Source organism: Lissotriton vulgaris, chromosome 9 (assembly GCF_964263255.1).
Source record: "Lissotriton vulgaris chromosome 9, aLisVul1.2, whole genome shotgun sequence".
In the NCBI taxonomy this organism is placed as follows: domain Eukaryota; kingdom Metazoa; phylum Chordata; class Amphibia; order Caudata; family Salamandridae; genus Lissotriton; species Lissotriton vulgaris.
The window spans coordinates 935,969,107-935,989,094 of record NC_141697.1 but is presented as its reverse complement, the minus strand read 5'-3'; the positions used below and the strand labels follow the sequence as shown (position 1 = coordinate 935,989,094).

At 47.7% G+C, this 19,988-nt stretch overlaps 1 protein-coding gene across 1 annotated transcript in view; it reads left to right on the top strand.

Annotated features, from left to right (window-relative positions):
• The window catches only part of APEH (acylaminoacyl-peptide hydrolase), an 883,124-nt gene that overhangs the window by 780,456 nt on the left and 82,680 nt on the right, over positions 1-19,988 (top strand). Inside the window, exon 20 of the mRNA XM_086938781.1 lies at positions 3,711-3,813. Within this exon, the coding sequence (XP_086794907.1) occupies positions 3,711-3,813 (103 nt within the window). The remainder of the gene's footprint in view (positions 1-3,710; positions 3,814-19,988) is intronic.

The following is a 19,988-nucleotide window of genomic DNA, read 5'->3' as shown; positions in this document are numbered from 1 at the left end:
TACTTTTGCTGTTGTTGTTCAAAGGATTGACCAACTGCTATCTGTTCCAACAAAAGGCCCAACTGTTTATCAGCCAAGATGGTTTGACCACGCTTGCTCGGCAGCTAGTCGAAACTTGAAAATGGCTCTCAAGAAAAAGCCAAGGGAATTCCACACATATTAAAATCTTGCGATCTGAATATAAATCAACCTTGGCATCCCGTAAAAAGGATATAAAAGCAAACATCTGGGAGTCTTTGCTTGACCCATCAACTCTGGGTAATAGCTCTAAGTTTTGGAGCATAATTAACAAGCCGATGTTTGATGACCCCAATGCTTCCAGCCTTGGAACTCATATACCCGAGAATGAGTGGGTCTCCCATTTTAGTTTAATCTTCAAGAGCGATGATTCACAGATGATACAAGAAATTAAATTTACAGAAGAAGCTCCCCTGCAATTCACAGTTGAAGAAGTCGAAAAGGGGATCCGTGACTTAACCAGTAATAAGGCCCCGGGCCCAGATGGCCTTCCTCCAGATTTATTCAAATCATATATCTCACTTTGGGCCCCAATCCTTACCGCGGTTGTCAATGCTGGTGTTGCAATCGGGAGCCCAAAGTCCTGGGGGGCCTCAACCATAGTACCCGTCTACAAGAAGGGTGACAGAAACAATGCAGCATGTTATAGGCCCATCTCCCTGATAAACCCAGTTGCCAAAGTAGTGGGAGGAATAATTTTAAATAGGCTGACCATGTGGGCTAAAAATAACAATGTAATGTCCCCCGTTCAATACGGGTTCAGACCAGGGCACTCAACAATAACTCAATGCCTGAATCTATACTTAATCAGTGGCAAGTATACTTTGGCCAGAAATGGAACTGTATATATGGCCTTTATGGACCTTTCATCGGCCTTTGATTGTGTTGATAGAAATGAGCTCTGGGATGTCCTTTTCAAAATGGGGGTCGAGAAGAATTTGATTAACTTTTTAGCCGACCTCCACAATGACACGCGAGCAAATGTTCGCTATACCAAAGACTTGAAAGTTACTAGAGACTTCAAGATAAATCGGGGGGTTAGGCAGGGCTGTATTTTAGCGCCATTTCTTTTTAATTTATATATTAATGGTCTCGAGGAGCATCTTTTAAAAACAAAAACTGACTATCCACACATAGGGAGAAAGGGCGTACCTGTTCTGCTCTATGCAGACAATGCCGTCCTTATCTCCAGAACTGCACTGGGCCTTCAAATATCACTTGATTCTTTTTTCCTATTCATGAAATCACGGGGCCTGAGCATCAACAATACTAAATCATTTGTTATGAAGATAGGATCTGGCTCAAAAAAGTCTTATCCCTTCTCTGTCAATGGGGAAAAAATACCAATAACAAAGACTTTCTCATACCTTGGTGTATTGTTTGACCATAAACTCACTTGGGGTCCTGCAGTAAGGAAGAAAAAGGGAGAAACAGCAAGGACTAATGCTGCAATAACTGATTTTGCGCGTAAAATGGGAAACACACCAGCGGTTGCTCTGATGAAACTGTACCAAGCTAAAAGCACCGCTGTGGCCTGTTACGGGAGCGAAATTTGGGGCTTTGTCCCTGTGGGTGACCTTGTAACAATTGAAAACAATTTCCTAAAACAAGTATTATGTCTACCTAAAGGCACAGCTAATTTCTCCATTCACGAGGAAATACCTGGGGGACAAAATTGCTGTAAACCCCTTGTTGGGTTGGTTAAACTGCTGGTTGAATGATGATATACCATTTACCCAAAATATCCTTCTCGAAGCACTCAACTGGGAAGGGAAATTCAAGATACCCTGGTTAAAATATATCAGAAACTGTCTTCATGAACTGGGTCGGTTGGATCTTTTCCTAGTACCACAGCAAGTATCCAAACATGATGTAACTTATGTGAAGGACACTTTCCTGTTGAATCGACAGCTAGCTAGGGAAGAGTTGGAGCTCAAAAAAGGTAGCGTGAGGAGGCATGTTTTAACAAAATCTTGCGTGTAAATTGAACCCTACCTATCCTGGCCCATCTCTAGATATGAGCGTTTCCTGTTGTCCAGATTTCGTTTTGACTTATTTCATCTGATGCTAGCTGTTCCTAGTGGGGCCCACAGGGGACAAGTGTTGCCAGCTTGCGGCTGCGACAGAAAGTCTCCGCAAGATCTGGCTCACTTCTTATTTATATGCTCCTACTACATGATACCACGAAAACTGTTTTTAAAACCCCTTTTTAAACAATTGAACTTTGTGCAAATAAGGCCTGCATTACTTTATCTTCAAATGCTACACTGTGAAAGCACCTTGTTTCTATGTAACTTCCTAAAAACAGCCCTGAAATTTAGAAAAAGTATGGCAGGTTAACCGCTATTTGAATCATCCCTCCCCCGGTAATATGTTTTAGACAAACAGTATATTTATATTTGTTTCAGAAATTATATGTTCTCTTGTGATTTCTCGCTCTTGATGAAATGTCTTTTTAACATTGTAATGTATATATATGTTTTATTGTACTTTTATGACTGCATTGCATACAGTCGAATAAAGGAATTTTGAATTGAATTGAATTGGTTATTTTCAGCACCCCCGTTCCCTTACTTCCAATGCCTATGGCATGGACGTGAAATCGATAAAGAGGATTGTTTAAATTATGGCAGTAGTAAAAAGCACTGACCAAAAAAACCAATCACATAGACAGAACATTGTTCCTCACAGGCAGATTTAGAACTGGTGGTGACAGAGATGAGGTGAATCAGTCAAGCAGAAAGATAGGGGGCAGGAAACCTTTTCAAAGAAACACAGCACTTTTACTGCTTCCTGAACTACTATACAAGGGAGTGATCTGGAAATGTAGGTACTCACCTGGAGTGCCTCAAAGAGAAAGCGTTCCCAAAAAGCGAACATGCGTGGAAGAATTGTAGGAGCCAATCAGAAAAGAGGTAAACAGGAGGGACAAATACATGCTTGACAGCCTAAAACAAATAGAGCTAGCAAAGAGAAAGCCATCAAAAGTGAGTTACGAAACAAGGCCAATGCTAAGCAATGGGCTGAATGCATTCCTTCGGAGCCGCTCGGTATGTCCCAAATATGCTTTTGCAACCAGACAGCTGCCCTGCCTGGTAGACTTTGACCTAAAAAGAGGAGTTCCTTTAGATAAGGTTGGGACTACAGTGCACAGATGTTCCTGACATTTAGAGACCTCAAAAGTAAAAACTGGTTTTAACTAGGGTTTCTTGCAGTGCAGACTATTGCAGGGTTTACCAGGCCTCAGATACCCAAGCATTCTCAGTGAAGGATCATCGAGAGGAATATTTACTCTGAAAGACAGAACTTTGGATATGTGCTCTCAGTTCACTTGGCTCCCAGAAAGCAAATAACCAAAGATGGCCATGTGGGTGGTCTCACCTACGCTTTCATTATTTCCCATGAATGTTTTCAATGCAAAGTTATAGTCTGTAACTACTACAGTGTATAAAAGTAGTGGGCATCCAACTAACACCCTTGTTCAGTGTTTTGATGCCCTAAGGGATATTGTCTTCTTTTCCTCAAAGTCAAAAAAATATAAATATTCAGTTCACTTGTTTTGATATTCTCCTTTTGACAGCTAAGGGTTTTAAAGCATGTTCTGTAATAAGGGTAAGCACACAAGTAGACCATTGTTAAAGAGAATTTGTTTGTATTTCGACTCCCCTCAGATTATTCTCTGTTTATTGTAGGTGCATGGTTGAAGCAGGATTCCCTTACTCCATGGACAGTATTCCTGAACCATCCTCATGGACAGATATGTTGAACAAGTCTCCGATCAGATATGCTCACCAGGTGAGATTATATGTCTTTTTTTTGTTATGTTTGTTCTCTGACAGAAGCTCATGGTGTGAGTCTTTTCTAATGACAGCTTCTCCCTGCAGACATCGTGTCTTAAATTATCTATCCGGCTTCAGATTGGATCTGAAAGTATTTTCAATACTCCCTGCTCCCAGACAGTGCAAGGTGGCACCATAGCTCCACCACATGTGGTGCCATATAAGTGTCTTCTCCAGAAATAATGCCAGAGCTCAAAAGGTGAGTTCTGTAACTAGAACATCAGTTCATTTTTATTGTGAGCCACTCACAATCATTGGACACCACCACATTTTAAAATCTATTGTACATTTATTTTTCTTTAAAAGGTTCTCTTTTTGCAGTCTGGAAGTATTAGATGTCCACCGTTGCACCCAGTGCAAGAAAGGGTGTCATGATTTCAGTAACGTATCTTCTCTGTGTGTTAAGGTAAAATCTCAGTCAAGACCCTATGGCAAGTGATGTATGTGCCCAGATGCAGCTCGAGGCTTTTTATTTTTTATTTATTTATTTTATATTCTTGTAAAGCGCCAGACTAGACCCCCGGAGGGGTATCTCCGCGCTATTGCTGCAACAAGGAGAGTTCTGATTTAAATTGTATGTCCAAACTAAAAATAAGAAGCTACAGGGTATTATTTGCTAGGGTACAGATAGGTTTTTAAGGTTTTACGGAAGGTCAGGTGGCTAGAGAGAGATCTTAATTCCGGGGGCAGAGAATTCCAGAGTATTGGTCCGGCATAGGCTAGTGCTCGGCCACCTTGTCTGGTCTTTTTTACTCTGGGTACTTGCAGTAACTGCTGATGACTGGAGCGCAGAAGGCGCCCAGGGGTGTAGGGCTGGAAAATTGTGGTCATGTATTTTGGGCCCTCCCCTGTCATACTCTTATGAATAGTACACAGCGTTTTAAACTGGACTCGTTTCCTCACTGGGAGCCAGTGGAGTCTCATCAGCAGGGGATATGAGGGTGTCCTTGGAGGGGCATTCAGGATAATCCTTGCAGCTGTATTTCGGATTACCTGCAGTTTACTAAGTTGCTCCTCGTTAGCTCCAAGGAGCAAACCATTGCAGTAATCAACCCTGCTGATGACAAGAGCCTGTATAAGCGTCTTTCTATGATGGTCCGGTATGTAGGGGAAGACACGTCTTAACATACCAATAGCCCGAAAGCAGTTTCCAGCAACTTGGTTAACGTGGCCTTTGAAAGTAAGCTGCTGATCAAAAAGCACTCCCAAGTTCCTGACTGTACTCTTGGGAATAGGGACAGGGCCCAGCTCTAAGGGCCACCAATCGGATGCCCAGTGTGTCGCCGCTTGCCCAAAACACATGACCTCCGTCTTCCCTACATTACACTGCAGGCAGTTAGATGACATCCACTCTGCAATGGCTCTCATGCCATCTGCAAAAGATCTTTTTATTGCAGGTGTAAGATTTTTAAAGGGAAAAAGGAGTTGGGTATCGTCGGCATACGACACAGGGGTGAAGCCGAAAGATCTTGCTAAGTTGGCTAGGGGGGCCACATACACATTGAAGAGTGTAGGACTCAAGCACGAGCCTTGTGGCACTCCCTTATTGGGCTCCCTAAGAGTGGATTTGTGGGAGCCCAGCCTAACTTCTTGATAACGATCAGTCAAAAAGCTCTTCATCCATGCCAGAGCCTCTCCTTCTACACCCACCTCGCCTAGGCGGTTGAGGAGCACCGTGTGAGACACCGTATCAAAAGCGGCGGAAAGGTCCAACAGCACCAGAATCATTGAGCTGCCATCATCCAGTGCCATTTTGATGTTATTGGTCACCGTCTGAAGAGCTGATTCTGTGCTGTAATTTGGCCTGAACCCTGATTGTGAATGGTCCAGGCCGTCCGTCGCCTCAAGATGTTGAGAGAGATAGGTGTTCACGTGCCTCTCCGTAACCTTGCCCAGGTAGGTATAAGCGTCTTTCTATGATGGTCCGGTATGTAGGGGAAGACACGTCTTAACATACCAATAGCCCGAAAGCAGTTTCCAGCAACTTGGTTAACGTGGCCTTTGAAAGTAAGCTGCTGATCAAAAAGCACTCCCAAGTTCCTGACTGTACTCTTGGGAATAGGGACAGGGCCCAGCTCTAAGGGCCACCAATCGGATGCCCAGTGTGTCGCCGCTTGCCCAAAACACATGACCTCCGTCTTCCCTACATTACACTGCAGGCAGTTAGATGACATCCACTCTGCAATGGCTCTCATGCCATCTGCAAAAGATCTTTTTATTGCAGGTGTAAGATTTTTAAAGGGAAAAAGGAGTTGGGTATCGTCGGCATACGACACAGGGGTGAAGCCGAAAGATCTTGCTAAGTTGGCTAGGGGGGCCACATACACATTGAAGAGTGTAGGACTCAAGCACGAGCCTTGTGGCACTCCCTTATTGGGCTCCCTAAGAGTGGATTTGTGGGAGCCCAGCCTAACTTCTTGATAACGATCAGTCAAAAAGCTCTTCATCCATGCCAGAGCCTCTCCTTCTACACCCACCTCGCCTAGGCGGTTGAGGAGCACCGTGTGAGACACCGTATCAAAAGCGGCGGAAAGGTCCAACAGCACCAGAATCATTGAGCTGCCATCATCCAGTGCCATTTTGATGTTATTGGTCACCGTCTGAAGAGCTGATTCTGTGCTGTAATTTGGCCTGAACCCTGATTGTGAATGGTCCAGGCCGTCCGTCGCCTCAAGATGTTGAGAGAGATAGGTGTTCACGTGCCTCTCCGTAACCTTGCCCAGGTAGGGTAGGAGGGAGATAGGTCGTAAATTGGAGAGGTCTGTCCATGGGGAAGATGCCTTTTTTCTAATCGGGTTCACCACCGCCTTTTTCCAGTCTGCTGGAACCTGACCTTTTGTTAGTGAAATGTTCACCAAATCTAATATGGAGGGTCCCAGGAGAGAGATCATGGGGCCAATCATCTTGGCGGGAATAAGGTCACTTGGCGACCCTGATTTAATTTGGCTGCAAAGGGAGAGGAGCTCTGTATTAGTGATTGGGGGAAAGGATGTTAGAGGTATTTTATTGTTGTTTGTTGCCGGGGTCAGAGGATAACTATTGGTAGTTTTATTTATAGCGCTGTTGGCTGCTACTATTTTTTCATAGATGTTATTTATTTTATCCTCAAAAAATGTCGATACTTCATCACATAGATCTTGTGAGAAGTCCTCTGAGCTCTCACATGCGGTCGGTTTAATAAAGTTCTGAAGGATATTAAAAAGCTCCTTAGAGCAATTGCCTGCTTGTGATATCTGTTGCGTTATGTGCTGTTTTCTGGCAAGTTTAATATTTTTGTAGTACTTTGATTGAGCGTCTAAGAAAACTGCTCTGTTACTCTCGGTTTTCCTTTTTCTCCAAGCTTTCTCAGCTCGCCTACAATTTTGTTTTTCTGCTCTCAGTTCGTAGGTATACCAGCTATCTTGTTTGGACACAGGATACTGTTTATGCTTTTTCAAGGGGGCTACAATGTCGAGGGCTTGCTTTATAGAAATGTTAAGTTTAGCTAAAGCCGTATCGGCTGTGTCTGTTGTCAAAATTTCCAGATCTTTCCAGAATTCCTGGATTTTGTTAACAGTGACTTTGTGCCATTTTCGTCGCCAGATGGGGGGAAGAGAGACACTCTTTGCAGTACTTAAAGGCGTTACTAATAAAAATTCTAACATTGAGTGGTCTGTCCATGACATTTCTTTTGCTGGAGAGCAGATGACTTTGGCACAATTAGAAAAGAGTAAATCCAGCATATGTCCTCCTCTATGAGTGGGACCTTGGTTTTGTAATTCTATACCTAGATTAGAAAGGTCAATAATCAGGTCAGAGGATTCGGAAAGTGTGGGTAAGTCTACATGTATATTAAAATCACCCAGAAGAAGAAAGTCTTCTTTGGATTTAATGTGAGGGGCTAAAATTTCCTGCAGAGTAAGTGCAAATTTAGGGTTAGGTCCTGGGGGTCGATAGACCAAAGCACCTTTCCAGGTGATGTGGTTAGTAAGTGTAAGTTTAAAAATCATTGTTTCTAGCTGTGGGTGCATGTGTTGTTCACTAATAATTACTTTTATGCAATCTTTATATATAATAGCCAGACCCCCTCCAGTTTTAATGTCTCTGTCTAAATGTTTTATTTTATACCCAGAGGGAATCCCCATAGCGATGGCAGTGACAGTGTGGGGTTTTAGCCATGTTTCAACGAGAAAACAAATATCTGGCTGCATAGTATGAATTAGATCCCAAACCTCATGTTGATGTTTGGGTAAAGATCGCACATTTAGTAGAAAGCTCTTAAGGCCCGGTAAGGGGGATTTAGGGTCTGAGGGAGGTGTGTCCTTCTTTGAAAGATGCCGACATTGTAAACAAGAGAAGGATCCCTCTACACGGTGCCATGGTATTTTGGTGCTACATGGCAACGGTGGTCTAAGGGTCAGTAGCGCTTGACGGGAATACGTGAATCGCCGTGAACCCTTACCGGTAGAGACATGTTGCAAAATGTCATGGTCCATAGCCCCTCGCCCCGTCCTGTCGCGGACGGGCGCAGACGGGCTTTTCTTAGGCGCGCTCGAAGGCGCCCCCTGCGCGCAACCGCTGCGCGCTTCCTGGAAGGGCGTGGCTAAATAGCCCGGAGTGAGGTAGCCACTAGAGCGCTAACCTCAACTCCGGGACAACCGGAAGTGCTGCTGCCTGGCTCTGCCTGTCCGCCCTCCGCTCAACGGCACTGGTTGCCGAGTCGGACCGAGGCGGGCAGGCGATGGAATCGAGCCCAGGCGAAGCGGGGAGAGAAAGCGGGTATTGGGGACACGTGAGTCTGTCCTGTCCTGAAGTTAAAATTAGTTTTAAAAGGATGAGCTATAAATTCTGTCCGCTGAAAAAGATGAACCTCGCAGCCCTCGCTAACACAGCAATTCAAACTGAACACCCACAGGCACAGCAGCGGGTCTGGGAGACACTGCCACCGTCTCCCTACCGCGCTGGTCCGAGGGTCAGGACGGCCTAAATAGCCCGGAGTGAGGTAGCCACTAGAGCGCTAACCTCAACTCCGGGACAACCGGAAGTGCTGCTGCCTGGCTCTGCCTGTCCGCCCTCCGCTCAACGGCACTGGTTGCCGAGTCGGACCGAGGCGGGCAGGCGATGGAATCGAGCCCAGGCGAAGCGGGGAGAGAAAGCGGGTATTGGGGACACGTGAGTCTGTCCTGTCCTGAAGTTAAAATTAGTTTTAAAAGGATGAGCTATAAATTCTGTCCGCTGAAAAAGATGAACCTCGCAGCCCTCGCTAACACAGCAATTCAAACTGAACACCCACAGGCACAGCAGCGGGTCTGGGAGACACTGCCACCGTCTCCCTACCGCGCTGGTCCGAGGGTCAGGACGGCCTAAATAGCCCGGAGTGAGGTAGCCACTAGAGCGCTAACCTCAACTCCGGGACAACCGGAAGTGCTGCTGCCTGGCTCTGCCTGTCCGCCCTCCGCTCAACGGCACTGGTTGCCGAGTCGGACCGAGGCGGGCAGGCGATGGAATCGAACCCAGGCGAAGCGGGGAGAGAAAGCGGGTATTGGGGACACGTGAGTCTGTCCTGTCCTGAAGTTAAAATTAGTTTTAAAAGGATGAGCTATAAATTCTGTCCACTGAAAAAGATGAACCTCGCAGCCCTCGCTAACACAGCAATTCAAACTGAACACCCACAGGCACAGCAGCGGGTCTGGGAGACACTGCCACCGTCTCCCTACCGCGCTGGTCCGAGGGTCAGGACTGCCTAAATAGCCCGGAGTGAGGTAGCCACTAGAGCACTAACCTAGCTAACAGCCCAATTTTGTTTTCATGGTGCAGTAATGAATGGAATGATGATGCGTTTGGGACGAGAGCCTAGCGTCTGCTCTCAGAGTTTGCGCACTGAGCAGGAGAGCAAGAGAGCAGGGAGACGCCGAGGCCGCCGCAGCTGCAGCAGAGCCCCAGCTTCACTTCTGCCATCAGGTCCGGCATCGGGCTTCCTTGCCGGGACCGGGATCGGGACCGGTTGGATCGTGGTCCAGGTACGGGCCGGCCGCGTTGCCCCAATTGATCTGGCGGCGTGGACATCTTGGGGGCCGGGGGGCCGAGGAGCCGAGGCGATGGCGATGGCGAGGTGAGGTGAACGCCGTCTCACCTGTACTAACGGAGCCACCCGGCCCGTCTAAACATGCACGCACGCACACACGTAAACACGCATGCACGCATTCATACACCCTGAGGGCGAGCTTGCCCACAGGGTATAAATAAATGGGCGCGAGACCGCTCGAGGTCTTCGGCCCGTAACTACAGTTAGTGTCTGTGTGACTTTATTCACTGAGTGAAGACTAGGCCCCACTCTGTGGCATAGGCGTTCCTTTTCCCCGTACCACTACAGTACATTTGGCGACAGAGGGCGGGATCCTAACACTCCTCACTACCGCGATCGCAAACAGCCGCAGGTCTTACCCTTGCGGAGCTCACGCCTCGGCGTTCGAGCCTGAGGCGATCGCGGCACACTAGACTGACTGACCTGTAGAGCTGTTGGCTGGCCGTTGTACCCGCGGCCCGGCAAGAGACTGTCGCCACGCACTGTCCTCACGCCCAGCGTGGCGCTAAGGTGAGCCCTCACAGCTAAGCTGCCTGCAGCCTGTGGACCCGCTATTTCTCGGCTGCGTAGCCCGCCCTGAACCAGCAGGGGGAGAAGGAAGACTAACTAATGTGGTGAAAAGACACGCATCAAGTTTCATGCTGCCTCGCCCCTAACACACTCATACTCTCGCATTAATGGCAACCGAGAAGGAAACAAAAAAAACTCCTCAGGGAAGAAAAAAACAAAAAAAAACGGGTGGCATACAGCAGGATTAAAGCTATTCACGTGGCAAAATGAGCCCTGCCTGACGTTTGGCACCACACGCCCCAGCTTTCATGCACAGCGTGCTAGCTCCTAGAACCCGGCATTGTACAACATAAAAGTCAAACTCTTAGGACATCAATCATCCAGTGCCAGTAAGGGGTAAATCCTCGTGTGTGGCGCACCAGTTGGCCCGCAGACGTACACCGGCCAGGGCAATGAGTCAAACCGCTGCCGCTGACAGCACCACGGGCCCTGCAGCACAGGCCCCACAAGTTGCTGCACCCCAGAATGCTGTGGTACTACCGAATGGCACTGGCGCACAAGGGTCTGCCGCAGTTACCTCACCGGCGCATAACCCACCTACGCATCTCGGCCATGGCGTAGCCGCTCCTCTGCCACCTTTCAGTGAACTTTCTGATCCCTCGACTGCGGCAGCCCGATGGCGGCTGTGGATTGGTCGACTGGACCACTATTTTGTTGGCGTAAGAGAAACCGACGGAAGAGTTAAGCGATCTTTGCTAATGTGCTATGGAGGAGATGAGCTGTACGAGCTGTTTGAAACCCTACCTGACAGGGGTGAAGCTAACGATTACACTGCGGCAGTAACTGCTCTGAACCGATACTTTGACCCACGTGTCAACCCAGACTACGAGTGGTTCAAGCTGCGCCAAGCACGCCAAGGCGAAACTGAGTCCATCGACACCTACTATGCGCGCCTCCGCAAGCTTGCGACAGCTTGCGAATTACCGGATCAGAGGGCGGAACTTCGAGCGCAACTAATACAAGGGTGCAGGTCGGTTCAGCTTCGGCGCCTCATTTTGAGACAACCACGCATCACGTTGGATGAGATCCTTGTGCTGGCCCGGTCGCATGAATTATCCAATGCCAGTGCAGATGAGATGGAAGCAGCGCTCCACCGATTGGGACCCACAAATCGCACACCACCCAACAAGGAGGAACACCTTGATGTAATCCACCGGCGGCTGCAGTCGATGAGAGGACCTGCGAGGGCAAATTCTCAGTCATCTTGCAGAAACTGCGGAATGGATCACCCTGCCAGTGGAAGATGCTTTGCGAAGGGCAAGACGTGTTCCAACTGTGGAAAACAGAACCATTTCGCAAAAGTGGCCACAATCGTCGTCCATCCAACACAGGAGCAAGAGGACCCGTACAAGGGGTGCATCAGTTGTCGCTTGAAGACCCCGGTCCTTGCAGTGACTCTTCCCGCGCAGCGTTCAACCTGGATGACGAAGACGACGAGGTGTACTTTGTATCCTTTGTTGGCAGGGATGGTGCACGAAGACGGCCGCCACCAATGTGCGATGTGCAGATTGCGGGATCCCCAGTACACGCTCTGATTGATACTGGGGCCTCAGTAAACGTTATGGACAGGGTCCAATATGACAGTCTCACCCCTCGCCCTTCTCTCTCTCCGTCCAATGCGAAAATCTACACCAATGACAGTGATGATCCGCTACCCCTTCGTGGAGTAATTGATGTGGTGGTGTCCAGTAATGGCAATGAAGTGAAGACGAAGTTCCACGTCACCGGTGGAAAACGTGGCACGCTGCTCAGCTGTCATACAGCTGAAGACTTACAACTGGTGTTTTTCGCTAACCAGGTGCACGAGCTGCACGCCGACATGATGCTCAGGGATTTTCCCAACCTCTTTCGGGGTCTGGTAGCCTCAAGGGTAAAACATTTAAATTGCACATTGATCGTACAGTACGACCGACAGCGCTGAGACATAGAAGGGTACCGTTCCATCTGCGGCCGCAGGTGGAGGAAGAACTACGGAAACTTGAGGATCTAGGCGTTATAGAGAAGGTCTCTGGCCCGACACCCTGGGTGTCACCCCTTGTGGTCGCCCCAAAACCAAAACAACCCGGAGCAATTCGTCTATGTGTGGACATGCGCCTCCCGAACAAGGCCGTCAAAAGAGAGAGACACCTCACTCCCACGATGGACGACATTGTTGCGGACTTAAACGGGGCACGGTGGTTCTCAAAATTAGACCTCAATGCGGGGTACCACCAACTAGAGCTCCACCCAGACAGCCGTAATATAACCACCTTCTCAACGCACGTCGGCTTACGGCGTTATAAACATCTAAGTTTTGGTGTTTCCTCGGCTGCTGAGGTGTTTCAGAATGCGATCAAAGGAACTCTTTCTAGGCTTGCCGGTGTCATCAATTTGAGCGACGACATCCTCGTTTTTTCTAAAACACTTGAGGAACACCATGCGCATCTCAGGGCTACCCTCCAGCGCCTAACAGATCACGGCCTTACCCTGCACCGAGCCAAGTGCTCCTTTTACCAGGAGTCAGTGGAATTTTTGGGATATGTGTTTTCCCGAGATGAACTGCGTGTTGACCCAAAGAAAGCAGAAGCCATACGATCTGCGCCTCGGCCCACGTCGGCCACAGAAGTCAGGAGTTTTCCTTGGGATGGCAACGTATTGCGGTCGGTTCATCCCCAACTTAGCCTCCATTGCCGAACCCATGCGCGCTTTGACCAAAGCCGGCCATCCTTGGACGTGGTCAGCGAAAGAAGATGGAGCGTTCACAGCAATCAAGGATGCCCTGATTGATGATAAAGTAATGGCCTACTTTCGCCCTCATCGCCGCACTGAAGTTATAGTGGATGCAAGCCCGGTCGGTCTTGGCGCAGTGCTCATGCAAGAGACAAAAGGCCACGAATGGGTTCCCACCGCCTACGCCAGTCATGCCCTCACGGTGACTGAAATGCGTTACGCACAGATTGAGCGTGAAGCCTTAGCGATAAAATGGGCCTGTCACCATTTTCACTTGTACCTATATGGCCATGAATTCAAGGTTGTCACGGATCACAAGCCATTAGTGCCCCTTTTTGCAGGAACGAATAGGCTCTCCCCTCCAAGGATAGAACGATGGGCTGTCCAGTTACAAACGTATCGTTTCGAAGTTATCTACCGACCAGGAGCAGACAACCCAGCGGATTTTCTGTCTCGGCACTCAAAGGTCACGTTCCCCACAACGGATCAAGAGGACACGGAAGAGATGGAGGAATTTGTGAAAATGCTGATGCAAGATGCTTGCCCAGAGGCCCTCACACTCGAAGACATAGGAAAGGCTACTGAGGAAGATGAGTGCCTTCGCCGAGCTAAGGCAACGCTGGCAGACCGAAGCTGGAAGCATTTCCTGGATGGAGCAAGCGCCCTCACAGCTGAGGAGAAGTCTTTTCGTCAGCAGATCTGGCAGGCTCAAAGCGAACTCAGTGAAGGGCCCCATGGAATAGTACTGCGTGGCACTGCCATTGTAATTCCCACAAGCCTGCAGAAAGAAGTGGTGCGGCTCGCGCATCAGGGCCATCAGGGGGTGTCAAAAACCAAAGCACGACTGCGCAGCAAGGTGTGGTTCCCAGGAATGGATACTGCAGTAGAAGAAGAGGTGCGTAACTGCCATTCATGCAACATCACAGGCCAAGACCCTGCCCCACACCCGGTCATCACGGAAGAACCATGTGCAGAACCGTGGACAAAGTTGAGTATTGACTTTGGGTCCTTCCCAGATGGGAGACACACTTTGGTGATAATAGACTCGCACTCACGTTTCCCCGTGGTCGAAGTGGTGCCAACCACCGCGTTTGCCCATGTCAAGATAGCGCTGGACCGTACGTTTGCCATGATGGGCCTGCCCGCCGAAATAAGGTCAGACAATGGCCCACCTTTTCCAGGGAAGGAATTCCAGGCGTATCTAACAGCACGGGGCATTCGTCACAGGAAAATCACGCCGCAATGGCCTCAGGCAAATGGAGAGGTCGAAAGGTTCATGCGCACGCTGAACAAAGCCCTGCAGATTTGGGTTGAGAAAGGGGAAGCAGCAGAAGAGTGTTTGTCGCAGTTTCTGAGTGCGTACCGTCAGACGCCCCATTGCACCACTAAATGTGCACCAGCGCACCTACTGTTTAGAAAGGTTCCAAGAGACTGTGTACCGATAGGGCCCTCCTGGCACCCGCCAACACTGGACAAGAATGCTACTCAGTTAAGAAGACAACAAACCAATGAAAGAGTAAGCCGGTCAAGAAAGGCGAGGCCCAGGTCCCTGGTAGTTGGTGACAAGGTAGTTTTGAAGAATCGATATCGCAACTGGAAATATCTCACAGCGTATGAACCTGAGTTGTGGGAGGTCGTAAACGTTCGTGGCACCATGGTATCCGCCACCAGAAACAACAGAGCTGTGACACGGAACGTATCCTGGTTTAAGCGTGTCACAAGAAGTCAAGAACTTGATGGACCAACGTCTGTGGGCGTGGATTGCGAGATGGAAGATCAGGCCACAAGTGAGACACTGCCAAGCCAACCAAGGGAGGACACCTCACCAGCAAAATCAGGACCCTAAACGACCATGAGTAGTGAAGGCGCAACCGGCGCAGCTGGGAGTTTGGAGGAGTGTGTTGAAGAGGGGGAAGGTGCCGCGGAATCAGAGGTACAACCTCCGACCCAATCCAACTCCCAGCCAACGACTGAAGGACTATGCCTGGACACTGGGTCCTGGACAGACGTCCAAATTAAATGGACTATAGATCTATGAGTTTGGAGGGATGTCCTAACGGAGCCACCCGGCCCGTCTAAACATGCACGCACGCACACACGTAAACACGCATGCACGCATTCATACACCCTGAGGACGAGCTTGCCCGCAGGGTATAAATAAATGGGCGCGAGACCGCTCGAGGTCTTCGGCCCGTAACTACAGTTAGTGTCTGTGTGACTTTATTCACTGAGTGAAGACTAGGCCCCACTCTGTGGCATAGGCGTTCCTTTTCCCCTGTACCACTACAGTACATCACCCAGTCTGTCCGCCTACGGGGTGGTAGCCAGGGTAAATCTCTGCGCACCCTGCACTGGAGCCTCTACCAAGTCGAGGGACTCAGTGGCAGGGCAGCAGCAAGCCCCCCAGCACCGGCAGCGGCAGTTGACAGGAGCCGCATTTCACAGCGGGGGTCCATAGCGGTAGGAGCAATCACTTCATTATCATTATTTCCTATTGTATCCAACGGCAGGAGCCCGAAAGCACCCCTACATCTCGCTGAGAGCGTCCTGCAGCGGCGGGGAGGGCCCCACAGGAGCGAGCCACCACACCCACTCAGTGAAAGCAATTCTCCCTTGTGACGCGGGCACGCTAGCGGCAGGGGGTGCCATAACGAGGGGCCCAGGAGCTGCGAAAACACCTCTCTAGTAGCGGCAGGAACCGCAGATCATTACACAGTCCAGCACCTCCTAGCAGTGGTAGAAACTGCAAGCAGCAGGAACAACAGGAGCTCTGCGGAGGCAAGAACAACAAAGCAGCAGCCTAGTCAGTGGCAGTGGCAGTGGCTGTGTCAAAGGCCGAAGAAAGAGAGGGCAAGCGTAAGCAGTAGACCATCATGAGATTAGGGAAAATAAGGGGGACACCAGGCGCCAAGCATCTGAAACCAGAAAAAGAGGGAGAGGAAGGAGAGGATCTAATAGAGAACTTAATGGAGGATTTATCTGAGGACAAATCAGATGCGGCAAAGCCAAGAGAAAGGGAGAGTAGGAATCGCTCCAGGAACTGATTCTGGAACAATACAATAAACAGGACACAGGGGGCAAAACAGAACAAGATCAAATACAACCAAGCAACAAGACTCAGACCCCCATCAGGGCAATCGGCTCGCCTATTAAAACGCCTATTAAAACTAACAGCATAAGCAGCAAACGGGCTCTCATCACTGATTTCCTAAAAGTATGTCGCAGTTTATCCCCAGGGAAGCAAAAGATGCTTAAGGCAGCCAAGGAATCAAAGGAGGCAACAGAGGTAAAAGAAACCAAGGAGTCTAAGCACAGGGGGGGCAGCCCAGAAACTAAGATACATAAGGAAAAAGTTAGTAGGTCAATAAGTACTGAGGACACAGTGCACAAGGACTTTAAGCTGTCCACAACAGAGGATGGAAGTTGCACTAACTCAGTCAAGAGCCCGCTATTTGTCCATCATGGACCCCGCCAACAGGCTATTCAGGCCGTAGTACATAACGAACATGGACCTAAACGGGAGTCGGCATCCACACCCAAACACCAGACCAGCCAAGCACAAATAAATCAACTAAAGCAGCAGCAAAATCAATGGCCTCAAACAATTCAAATAGCTCAACAAACCGCTTGGCAGCCTAGTGAAGACTGGAGCCAGGACGGTAACCTGGAGCTTGAGCGGGACAGTTATGACAGCTTCGACAGCCTTCACGCAACAATAAACAAACCTGTAGATTCACAACCTCACGTGCCACTCGCCCAGTTCAGACCACCTCATGAAACTGAACCAGCCACCCCACCCTAGAACTCCAAAAATCACCTGCATCAGGGCAAGGTATCAAGACACAAGATGGACAACACTTCAAGAAATATCAAGAAAGTTCATCAACAGAACCTTTCTGGGACCAGCTACTCGGTACCATGAAGACGATAGGATCAGCAGCAACTTATCATGCCGATAAGCTGGACACCCAAGTTGAGCTATTAAACGCACTAGCACTATATGTGCATGGAATAGATCAAAAACTACATGACTTAAATGCCATGATAACCAAGGTACAACAAGCACAGGACTTTACTTATTATACGTGCCATTGCCACCAAATAAGCGACAAGCTTGCAACCGTCCCGATGATAATGTCAGACCTGCTGGAGGAAGTAAGGGACACACAATTAAATCACACAACCTCAACGGAAGGAGAGCTTAAGGAGGTAGAAGGAACTAAAAAGGACACCCATACCATCAAAATCAAACCATCAAAAGAGGGAAACAATTTGCCAATCACAGAGAAAGATTGGGAACGAACAGAGGAACACCCCCAATTAGAAAGCTCAACACCATACGTGAATCAAAATTTACCACCTAACGAACAGTCACAAAGCAAGGAACAAGGAATTTTGGCAAAACCCCTTTCAAAACGGGAACGCAAACGCTTGAGGAAAGCAAGGAAAAGCAAATTAAACAAAGTTACACCACAGACCTCGCCGACACCAATCCAGAAAAGATCAGAGGAAAATAACGAAAACAGCAGTAAGCCACCCAGCATGATGAATGATAAAAACTCGGCATTAAAAGAATCCGTAGTCACAATAAACCATGACGGCAAAAACAAAACAAAAAACGGAAATTTGTCAACTAACAAAATTTATGACATATTTAAGTCGTCGGCCGAAAAGGAAGAAGACAAAGAAAAAAACAAAGAACTGGTAAAGCCAGTCCTAACGCAAACATCTAAGAACCAAATTACAAAGGAAAAAGTCATAATGGAGCAGGATACAGCAACAAGTGGGGAAGGTGAAAGGCAGATAAGAAATTATAATAATGAAACGCAAAACAAAGCAAAATCGCAAAGCACAATAGAGCATATTGGAAAGATACAACAAGACCAAATTAAATTAGTTGAGTCCAGCAAAATACATCGACAAGACCCAATAGAATTAACATTAGGGACTCTGACCGATTATAACAAAAACAATTGCCCACGCCCCAAAGTTAGATAGAACTGATTCCACATTATAAATCGAGAGGACCCCACGACATTCTAAACTGAAGTACAATTATAAAGCTACTCAAAACCTTGTCAGCTCTAAGCCGTATAACATCCAGCGATTTGTTAAGAATAGAATTCAAATCTATAACTAGCCAAACAGGAGTTGAAAAAACAATAGCCACCTGGGAAAATTACTCAGTCGTTGAACAGATCCTGAGGCACAAGGAGGTATTTGCACAATGGGGCATAGAACTAAAAGAGGTGGCACCTCCCCATTACCCGAGTCCCCTACAATCCCCCCACAGCATAGAGGGTATCCTAAAAGGAGCAAAAGGCCCTGAGACATACGAACAAATAAAGGATGATGTCACATTCACAAGACAAATCACAATTACAATCTCACACCCAGATAAAATTCAACAAGAGGTCAATCAACATCGGAGATCATTAAGTACACAACAAGGAGCTGCATGAACAAAATCCCAAACTAAATCAAACACAGCGCAGGACATCAACATCTGTTCCTGGAACGTGAATGGTTTGGCATCTAAAATAGGGGAAGTAGATTTCGCCGAATTTATTTTACAGTACGATATACTGCTGCTGCAAGAAACCTGGCAGACAACATATACGCCGATTATAGGCTATAAAGAACATTTAAACCCAGCCAAAAAGGAGTCAACACACGGAAGAGCAAAGGCTGGTTTATCAATATATATTGCCACAAAAATCCGATGGGAAGAAGAAAATATCGACTTAGACTCAAGCTGGATGCAATGCATTAAATTCAAAGTTAATATTGCTTGCACATTGATAATAATGAACATCTACATTAACCCAGCCCATAGGCACAAGGGAAGACACATGCAACAATTGGCCGCCATCATCAAAACTCTAAAAACAACACACCCTCACGCCAACATAATATTGTCTGGTGACTTCAACATGAACTTGATGCAAGCTCAAGAGAAAAATCTACAGAATGGAATAACTGTCAGGAGTAACAATACAACAAGACGCGACACATTGGGCAAGAAATGCGCTGCACTGCTAAACAAACAAGCATTATACACTTTAAACGGTTGAGGCCCGCAAGATAGCCCGGCAGCATTCACAAGAGTGACGGGAAAATCAGGTGCAACCATTGACTACACTCTAGCAGACCCAGATCTATACCCCAGCATTACAAACTTTAATATAATAGAAAGAACAGAAAGTGATCACTATCCCCAATCATTCACATTAACCAGCTTTAGGGAAAAGTCTCTTCCAACAAGTGCACTGACGTATTTTACCCAATTGTACAATTTAAAACGGTTATCATGGAATGAAAACACTGTAGATAAAATCATGGAGTCCTGCACAGATTTCCTGACTACTACAGGAGCAAAAGCATTGGGGATAGAGGCTTGGGAGTCTCTAGTTAACAGCCTGCACAGTAAGTTCATACATAGCTGCAAAAACCAAAAAGTGGCCCGGATCAGCGTGTCAGAATGGTACACCAAAGCACTAAGGACACAAAAATGAAAAACTAAATAAAGCATTGAGACAACTGCGAACCCAAGGCCAACAACCTTCCCGGGAGGCCTTGATAATAATCAAACAAATGAAAAGCAACCTAAAAAAAGAGATCCGGGCGCTAAACGTAAATATAACGAGCAGCTCTGGACAAAAATGCTCTGTGTAAGTCGACAAAAAAACTCCAAGCAATTCTGGGCCCAGATTAACGTCTTATCTAATGGAAAAAATCGTCATTTCAACTCCGATATAACAGAGCACGCATGGCGAACTCACATAGAA